At 43.6% G+C, this 10,288-nt stretch overlaps 1 protein-coding gene across 1 annotated transcript in view; it reads right to left on the bottom strand.

Annotated features, from left to right (window-relative positions):
• Positions 1-3,681: 3,681 nt before the first annotated feature.
• T265_04194 (hypothetical protein) overlaps positions 3,682-10,288 on the bottom strand; it is a gene marked incomplete at both ends in the record, with an annotated part of 15,516 nt that continues 8,909 nt past the window's right edge. Inside the window, one exon of the mRNA XM_009168876.1 lies at positions 3,682-3,860. Within this exon, the coding sequence (XP_009167140.1) occupies positions 3,682-3,860 (179 nt within the window). The remainder of the gene's footprint in view (positions 3,861-10,288) is intronic.

The following is a 10,288-nucleotide window of genomic DNA, read 5'->3' as shown; positions in this document are numbered from 1 at the left end:
CTTAAGTGCCACCAAATGCCACCAAATGCTACCTTGTCATTAACTCATTCCACCATGAAGCCGTCAGTTCCCGATGGAAAACCTCAATTAAAGGTTAACTTTGTTTCAACAAGTCTCAGTAGGTCAACAGTATAGATCTGTTCTGTCCAAAGAGATAGTTGAAAAATACAGAACCTGGTGATGAATAGTGCTTAGGGGACGAAAAGTAGAGAGTGAAAGGAACTATGCCTTTACCTCTTAGGACAGTCTGCCTAAGGCATCTTAGTCAACCAAATGAACACTGCATTCATTGAGGTCAGCGGAGCTCACTGCTGTCAGAAAAGCCGTCCCAACAACTAGTGTCCTGGATGGCTCGTGCAGATCCCTCAGACATCCGGCAATAAAGAGGCTAAAGAACGGAAGAGAACGCTGGCACACTGTTAAGATCCAGGAGAGGGAGAAGAGTTTCGGTGCATGAAACAAATGCGCCTTAGTTCAAGTGATTTGGCCAACTAGCCAAAATAAAAATGGTTGTCAATGAAACAAAGGTGGAGTGAAAATTCAAGCACAGGTTTGCTGTCTTGACTGTTGGGTTGCCCACTTGAAGGACATTTTAGCTGGCCTCCTTAAAAGCAACCTCTGCAAGAACCCAACAAGTCTGAATGGAAAATCGACACCAACTGTCATCAACAACGGAAATATAAAGCGACAAGATGCCCCGATCAGGCTGTCTGTATCATGTGCTTTTCGAAGAAGTTGGTGAAGCCCTGGTGAGCACTATGGTAGTCCTATCATGGAGTATTTGAGGCAAAAGCAGCAAAGAGAAAAACAGAACAGCATGGTCAAAAAAGGGTGCAAGAACTTCATGCGGAAACCAATGTTGCCTGGTATAGTTGCCGTGGCTTGCAAGGTGCTCACTGACATTAGTTTGCGCAGGTACTCGACTATCAGGGGCGACAGATTTGTGGGAATAAAACGGGGTTTTCTCCTGGCTGACGGTGCATCGACCATATGTTTGTCTCAGGACATGTTTTTGAACAGTGCAGCCATTTCCAACATCGGTCGTTTTTCTTGGTTTGGGGCCTGCTTCTGAGCCTGTAGATTGCCCGAAACTATGGCGGTTCACCTCGCTTTTATACCTACCTGAGCCAGTAGAAGAGGCATTCAAGAAACTTATTCGTATTCTTCCCAAACAAATTTGACTGTGCCTTACAATCAATGATGTTCCTTCTGATCAGAAGAGCGGCCTCCGTACGCCAAGGATGTACGAGGGGTAGTAACCATCTGAAGTTACTCACATTTGAATTGTTGTGCTATTCAGGACATGTACTTCATGTGTCAGGTGACCGTCCATCTCGTAAAACCATGTGCTGAGGGGAAACGGTTGCCAGTCGGACAGGAATATGAAGGCACTAACCAGTAAGCGCAATCGAGTTGACAACTTCCCTCGCTCTGGATGGGAACTCGAGAACCCGACTAACCAGTGGGTGACGACACTGGTGAAATAACTCAGTCATTCTATTGGTAACCCCACCCATATAAGAATTATCAACTTCAGTGCATGGCTGTCCAGTTCCCCGTCTCTTCAAAAAGTCAGACTAATTCAACAACATCTAAATTATTAAGCAATCGTCTCCACTATCTGGCTATGTATCCCCTTCTCTCCAACTTTCGGGTGACCGAAACTATAACAGATGGAAGCAACGTACCTTTGGTGTATGGTTTATAGCTAATACACTCAACTAAACCGGGATGATGGACCGTGGAAGGCAATGCCAAACGTGTCCCCAAGTTGACACGTTTTGGTGCTAGTACACTCTCGCCTGGGTGATCTGGGTGGATTATGAGTAACCAGGTGATAAAGTCCCACCCACCGGTGTACAAAACGAATGTTTGTTACAACTAATCCGGTACAGCTACGCTACTGATGGTGGAAAGATTCAATGGGGATTATTGCGAAGACCAGTCTGAGCTGTGAACTCTAACCGTATGACCTAGACCGCAATGATGATATTGTTTTGGGCGGCATCTTTTCTATCCTTGTCCTCCTTATCCACAGTTAGCCTGTCAGGGCATGATTCATTCCAGTAAGTGTACTCAACAAGGCAACACAACATCATTGAGGTCGAACTCTCTGTAGAAGAAATGTCTGCGGTCTTCTAGTATGTGAATTTCTAACTCTATCCAACGGTCAGGCTGCGGAGTAAGTGGAAGTTTGAGTCAACACTGTTTTAAAACTCTCTTTCAACTAAATATAACCGCGTGGCAATCTTCGAAAGCTAATGCATTAATACTGTGAACCTCCGTAGTAGTGCCTTTGGTATGACAAATACTTCCCCAGAAAGACCACCTTCCACGGTTAATATCACCATTGTAAAAGTCAGTAAAACTTCGTCAGAGAAGCACCATTTTGCCAACTGTGGCTATTGGCTACGCTGTGCCCCCGATTATAGACCAAAGCCTCAGTAGCCATGACGACCTCATCGATTGGTTTTGCGACGCGAGAGGCGTGACTGCACGCATAATTGTGCGTATGATTCAGCGTTAACACGCACAGTCGACAGTGAGGACAGACAGTCATCGTGAATGTTGTCTGAGTCCAGACACTTGGTAGAGAATCATGAGGTAAGGTAGGCGGGCATGTTGGGCATTGAACGCCTTCGCCTTGTTATTGTGACATTGGCTGTCCCCTCAGGGATGGCATGTGATAACCGACAACGAATGACCGAAAAGCTGTTGGCATGTCCATCGATCCAGCGAATGAATCCGCGGTACAGTCTTATAGAGCCTGAAACAAACTCCTCCAGCGAAAGGCAAAATTACCCATCTGAGCGTAGACACGGTACATACGTATCGTGCGTAGTGCACACGTACGTCCCAGAGGGTTTGGACATTTTGTTCTACAGTAGGTGCGAACTATCGCAAAACGTGCTTGTTCATTAAGTTCATGGATGAAGCGTGAAACAAGGTTTGGTTAGGAAGGATGACGTACTGGGTGTCCTGTTGGATGGCTGGCTTATCTGGATCAGAATGTACCAACAATTAATATCAGTCATTAACACACTGCGTACCCAGTCCCTTGATTGATCACCAAGGCACCGATTTCTATTCACTTAAAAATAATAAGGTAGGTTTCAGAGAGGCAATCGGTGGGTTTATGATAAGGTAGGATTTCAAAGGGTTATATGTGTGAAATACGCACAAATATTCGGAACACGCTGCAATTCATGTGTTAGCATAAACTTACGTTTAGCCTCGTTAAAAAGACTCGTTTCGTTTTGTGGAATAATTTCCAAAATCGGTGTTGACCTTTTAAGAAATCCATGCCTTCACGAAGCCTCTGCTCGTTTGTTCAAAAGTTAAAACAGAATAAGTTCAGCACTTTGCTAAAGATAACCACTTTCAACCAGTATGACGGTAATTTTCTAAACAACTGCGTTGGTGGCGCATCCACATGACTCTCGTTTGAGCAATCGTCCTCAAGTCCTGGTACAATCATTCTGGTGAGTCTACTTTAAGGGCGTGGAACCAGTGAACTCGAGTTCTGCTCCTATTAAAGCTCATCCGCAGTACACATCCCTGGCCTTGCTGGGGCTTGAAATCCGCACATCTGACATGCGAAGCAAGTGTTACCACAGCTCCACCAGAGCACGCTGGATGCATCTGAACTTTTGCGTCTGTACAGGTGAACATGTTCGAGCTTCAGCGATATGAATAGAAAGCCCGTCGACGACCCAGTAACATGCGCCGGTCGACTGGTCCACCTGTCAGAACTTCCTTCGAGCTTGAGCGATATGAATAGAAAGCCCGTCGGCCCAAACGACGACCCAGTAACATGCGTCGGTCGACTGGTCCACCTGTCAGAACTTCCCAGTCAGACGCTTGAAACGTGCTTCACACTTTGGTTTTGGTCATTGGTGGCTTCTCCCTGTATTGGTTTCGCTACAAGTTGAGTTGGGTTTAGCAGCGCGACGGCCAACTTGAAACCACTGAGGCTACCCACCAGCTTTTTTCACCACTTCACCACGGTCTGAAGTTGTCGACGCCGTCGTATTTCTCGTACTAAGAAGACAGCTTAGGTCGTCTCAATGAGATTCGCCACCAAATTAGTGTTTTTTTATACAAGCGTGGGTACACTTCGGATTTCTGAATTTTTGGCGAAACAGGGATATCGAGTAAAAGTCAGTATTATGCAGAACCGCCAAAATACTAACCCATCCTACACAAAAGAGAGTACAGCTTGAAGGAAGCATTATGAGTCTGCTGGTTGTCGACCCGGCGGCAAGGAAGCCATTTGCAGAAACCTTTGAATGAAGCGAAATATAATTTAACATTAGAGCGAATGACGGTTCAAGGGGTGGGGTGGAATCTACAACAGGTTTCAGTAACCTCATTTGAAGAGTCATTTGCCCACCAAGTGAATGACCTGTACCAGCACTCAATCAGAGGAGCTAACCTGGGATACTACAGAACGTGTCATATACATGTTGTAAAACACAAGCGTTGTCGATACAAGAGAGATAATACCGTAGAGGTGCACAACACTCAGTCAGGTAACTGAAAACAAGGACTCTTTTTGACTGACGGATGGAGGAATATATTTTTACAAAATTCAGCAGCTGATAAAAGGTGAGATTACCAGTACACCGACTGACGGCATATAACAAGAAAACGGTTCAAACAGACTTTCTCAAGACCTCAACCATTGGAAGGACCCGTTCAGGATGGGATACAAACCAGTGAAACATTACCTCACCATCTCATCCACCCGGATGAGTACCATTGTGCACCGCCTCATATTTTCTGGTGTTAGGCGATGATCCAACACTTTGATATATGGGTGTATGTACTAATACATGTTTGTTATTTTCACTTTATTTTGAGGACTTTCACCGTTTCGGTACGGGTATGGACCGCATGAATTCAGAACTCACCGAAATTACAACTACTGACTGCCATTGAGCTGAGTTGTGTGTTTATGTGCAGTGCAGGTGGGTTCAGTACACGAAGTATGCTTTAAGCATCTTCTGGCACAAACCGTTTGTTCTTCCCGTCCAGTTATTTGCGGATAATGTGGTGCCCCCGATACCAGGCATTCAGGACTGCTAAGAAAGGGAATAGGTTCGCAATGTTCGCATGTATATTAGGAAACAAGCGACAAAGAACATACGTTATTTTATACCACTACGTTGAAAGTGGAAGACGTTTGAAATGTAGTGACGAACTTAGAATACGAGACAAGCAGTTAGAAAATGTAGACTGTACATTCAGACGCGCGGCCTGTCAGCAAACTGAAGTGGACAAACATAAAGTGGAAAATTGTGCACACGTAAGAAACCTCGTTTCAGAAGGGCTTGACAAACAATCGGTAGTTTTTATTTGGGCAACGTTTCGCTTTTGACACAAAAGCTTTGTCAGGCCAAGTGAGCAGGTCACCAAATTGGCCACGTTATAAGGAAGACGGGTAAGTAAATCCTCTCCAGATCAATACATTAGATCAGTGTCAATTAGCGGTTCTTATCGGTTAGTGTGGTTGCCAAAATCTCGCGTTGACGGATAAGGGGTTTTCAAATCGGTTCTGATCGGTTTTGGTTCTTTAATCTTCCACTTCAACTGATGATTCACTGGGGGTGCCACTAGTAGATTTTTTTGGTCTGTGTGGGGTTGTGAGTACTGCGACAATTTAGTTTGGGAGTAGGGGGAGAGGTCAAGTGGAATTCACATGATGAATACTCCATCTTCTGATGACCGCACATCAACACGTACCAGCTCGACTGATCAAAAACCGTTAGCCACGCGCTTGCCAGCTCCACGTCTTCCACTCTATCAGAACTGGGATGCTTGGCGATTTCTACTGCCTCGGGCCTCAGTCTCCGTGGCGTGAACCGTAGTCCCCCCTCAAAACCTCAACATTTTCTAAATCTATTTAGTGCCCCGTGTCCAGTGCGTGTTCCGCAATTGCCGAGTCTTTCAGTGACGCTTGATATTCATCCGCGTTTCTCGACTGCCTGTTTATTTTTCTGCTATGCTCTCCGATTCTCATGCGAAGGTCCCTGCCCGTCTGTCTTACATAGACGTCGTTGTAGACACAGTCCCTGGTTCTGTTTGCCGGGAGGTGGTCCTTCAATTAAGTGCAGCGCATAGAGTATTTCCCCTCTGGAAAGCTAGTGTTATGTTAACTGTGTCTAGAATTCTTCGAAGGACCTTCGACGTCCCTGGTTTATATGGAATAACAGCGGTCCCGGTTCATTCCCTGATGGGTTTCGCTACAGACATCAACACCCTTCGCAAATGACGCCTTATTAAGCTAGTTGGATATCCGCTACCGAAGTTTATTCTTTACTTCACTTTGAGCCGCTGTCCGATCAGCTTCTTCTGTGCACAAGGCCCTTACACGCTTAAACATTACTGGGGCAATACTGGCGAATACCGACGACTGGCAGACGAGTAGTTCAAAAGTACCCCAGTGTCGGTTCGCTTCTCGTTCACTGTGGTCTTTAGTTTCCTTCCGACCTTATGTGTCATGCAGTCTAAAAAGGTCAGTGTACCCGAGGTTAACTCCATCTCCACACTAAATTTGAAGTGTGAACTCATTTCATTCAGATGGTTTTAAAACTCACTAACCTTGTCTCATTTCATCACGACGACGGTGTCAGCTACCTAACGCCAGAATATCTTAGGTGGGTATGGGAATCCGGCTAAAGCTCTCTGTTCAAATTCTTCCGTAAGTATATTTGCCAAAACCGGGGATATTGGAGATCCCCTTGCTAGACCTTGTTCTTGAGTGTAAACGACGGAGTCGAAAACGAAGTATATGAGATTCAGGCATGCTTTTATGCCTTCCACTATTTCATTCACTGTAAAGTGTGTCCGTTCTAGAAGGGTGGTATCTACTGGTAGCAGTCACTTAGCTATTTCTAAAGAATCTCCTTTTGGCATATTTGCATATAACGAATTGACACTGGAACTTACCAGGATGTCATCTGGTTCAACGGTGACCCCCGCTACTTTGTTGGCAAAGTCATACGATTTCTTGATGTAAGTACTATATTTCCAAAGTCTACCCAGTTGATCGAAAACCTCAAGTATATTCAAACGCCTGATGCGTGCTTGCATAAATCCGAATTTTCAACCTCAGTCACACAAAATTCGACTGTTGGAAGTTAATTTCAAACACTAGCATCCTCCTAGTAGATGTCACACCGTCAGTAATTGAAGATTTATCAGGTTTCACAGGAGAGTAGGATTTGACAAAATGCATCCGTTACTGGTGAAACAACGGTTGTGTTCTAAACTAGCAAGCCAATAATTTAAGTTCTCTTTCTCTTCCTCCGGAACAGTTTCGGATCTGGACGTTGAGGTAAAGTTGTGAACCGGGAAGAACAGTTACTGGTTCTGTGAAGCCAATATAAAGGTGATTCATTCCGTTGCATAGATAAATCGATAAAAGCAGCTGACATCATACAAAGACCAATTTGAATTTCCCTCCCTGAGAACTAATTATACTTGGTTTATGTATTACGGAATGGTTAGCACGTTGCCCGAATTAACCAAATTTCGCTATTAAGCTAGAGGAGAAAGAAGAGATGCAGAGTGTCAAAAGTTTCCCTAAATCTAACAAGTAGCTTGCAATTCAGATAAACAAATTTATGAAGTCACACCACACTTTCTACTTGAATTAATCAGCCTGTGCCACAGTTGGAGTGTGTACAGTTATAAAATAATCGAAAGGCAATATCTTCACTGCATCTAGCTAGTGACATTCACTAGGCAGAAATAGTCACTTTTCAAGTTCAGGTTGATCAGCCAAGTGAAGACATCGTACAAACAAGCGGAGCAAATAACAGAAGGCATCCACCATAACTAAGTTCGATTAAAGGCCTGCGATGCGGTCAGGGGTAAGTTCCAATGTCCCTGACTGTACAACTTATTCTCTGCTTGGAATGGCTTTAAATTTATCAAGACGATTAAAAGCTTACCCCACAGAATTTGAACGTTCGTCATTCACGCTTGTCTTAACATTCGGGATGCTGACCCCACATTCCAGAATTATCTTTGAACAGTTACTGCACAGTGCCCACAAGTCTCGTGTTTTTGACGCTCCGCAGCGAGAGTTATCAGGAGTACTAGCTAGATATCACAGTCGCATTATTCTGACGGGTATAGTCAAACCAATCCGTGTAACGCCAAAAACAAACTTGGAAATCTACAAATATGGTTGGAATGATCACGAAGGCTGCCCAACAAAAAAAATTAAAGTCATTATCCTCTGTTTTTGTGGGTAGGAACTACCATAGAAACTAGTTAAATGATTCTGTCAGAGTGGGAACATCACAGAAAAGATTGTCGGTTTACTTTTTATAAGAATATAATCAATTTCTTCCCCAATCATTGAGAAGGACTTGAAAACTAATTCTTTGTTGGTATTAGATCTCGTGAATTAGTTCTGCTTGCCTTTCAGACTACACAATTTATTTGTTTATCGCGAGTTTTTACTACTTGTGCCACCGTACATCCCATAGATGACAACAGTGATCTAACGATTACAATCACATCACACTTAGTTCAAGTCAAAGCCATCATTTCCGACCATAGCTCCGTATCGGAACAAAATCAGTAGCTGGAAATGAACGGTAGTTATATCGATTTTAACTGATGGAAAATTCTGCCATTTAGAGATCAATATTTGTATTGGTGAACCAATCAAGACGTCCTGGCGTTATGCCTACTAGCTAGTGGCCACTGAGATGACGGCAACGGGATGCTACGGCTGTTTGGCACAATGGCAAACAAAAGCGGTGAGAGAAAATCAAAGAGGGGTAGATTGTGATAAGTGAGTTCAAATAGATTGGAACAGCGAATATACACTCATCTGCAAACTAATTTGGTTCTTTCGAGAGACTCACCTGGAACCCAGCTGAATCTCTCGTTTTTGATGTTCTCAGGCAGATTTAGGAAAAAAATAGCGCGACCGTCGGATCAACTCCGTGTGGTTTCAAATGAGAAATGATCCATGTGATGGGTTACGGACTCAGTTCCCATTCATCTGTAAATAGTTCGAAACTGATTCACTGTAACGTAACGCTTATGCAGTTTTCCGTCGGAGAGTTGAGAAGACCCGTTGCCATCAAGCCTCTCATTTATTTACCTCGTCTATAGGATACGTGTACTGCCCTTTGATATATGCAAGCTTATCGTCAAAAAGTTCACCGTCCCAACGACAAAGTGAGAGTCCTTATAAATAAATATGTATTTGTCCTTAAACACATTCCATCATGCTGGAACAAGAACGAAGACAAGCCGAACAATGGATGGATGGTTTAAAACCATGTTTTCCAATCGAGGAACCAGCTTCTCCTTCTTTTGCTACTCGTTAATGTATAAAAAACACAAAATATGTTTGATGGCATACTAGTAAATGCAATCGGTCAATTCTTCACTGTTTCGGAAAACAACTAATGGTATCAGTGCCAGGCGGATTAGTTTGTCCGAAAACTACCGATTACGGATTGTTATGGCAGGTAAAAAATGAGGAAAAACGATTTACTTTTGAGAAGAATCATCAGACTTATTCACCATCAGAAAAATTCTATTTTAGGAAGAGGATGGATTTCGCTCCGTATGAGGAACCACACTTATGTTTAACGTACAGAAGAACTCCCGAGGATGACAGCGAGATTTGACTTCAGACTGAGTTCCATGAAGTTGGTACTCAATAACAGTTATGGTATTGTAGTCAGAAAGTTAGTGACTGTTGACGTTCTCAAAGAGGTAATGATGGTGCACACCAGTTCTGAAATGAGCAGAAATGGAAATTGGTGTTGGTGGAGTCAGATGGGGCACACATTCGCAGCAGTTGGGCGACGCAGTATAGAAGACTGAAGGAAGGCACCAACGTGCGTTTATTTAAAAAGATACAGTAGGCACAAGTAGAATAGGGTGCCAAAAGAGTTGAAGGTCACTCAGGGGGTATACAAGGGAGTAGTGTTTCCAGTCATGTGCTCGTAAATCAAGGTAAATCAAGGTTATATTGGTCTAAAAAGCATTTTGCTTTACAATGACCAAAGGATATTGGTGTGTGTGTGTATGTATGCAGATAAACGGAATGATATGACATATATGTTCTATTGTTTGTAATCTGCATCTCAAATGTTGATGGGGGAAGTTGGGTGAGATCTTATGTATTCGTCAAGCGAATGTTTGAAAGTCTCGAGGTTACCACAATCCACAACAGATGTTGGTAGTTTGTTCCACGTGAGGGATACGCGGACTGAAAAAAGTAGCGCCGACAGTTAATGCGGGAACATGG

Source organism: Opisthorchis viverrini (assembly GCF_000715545.1).
Source record: "Opisthorchis viverrini unplaced genomic scaffold opera_v5_66, whole genome shotgun sequence".
Lineage (NCBI taxonomy): Eukaryota > Metazoa > Platyhelminthes > Trematoda > Opisthorchiida > Opisthorchiidae > Opisthorchis > Opisthorchis viverrini.
This window is presented reverse-complemented; position numbering and strand designations above follow the sequence as displayed.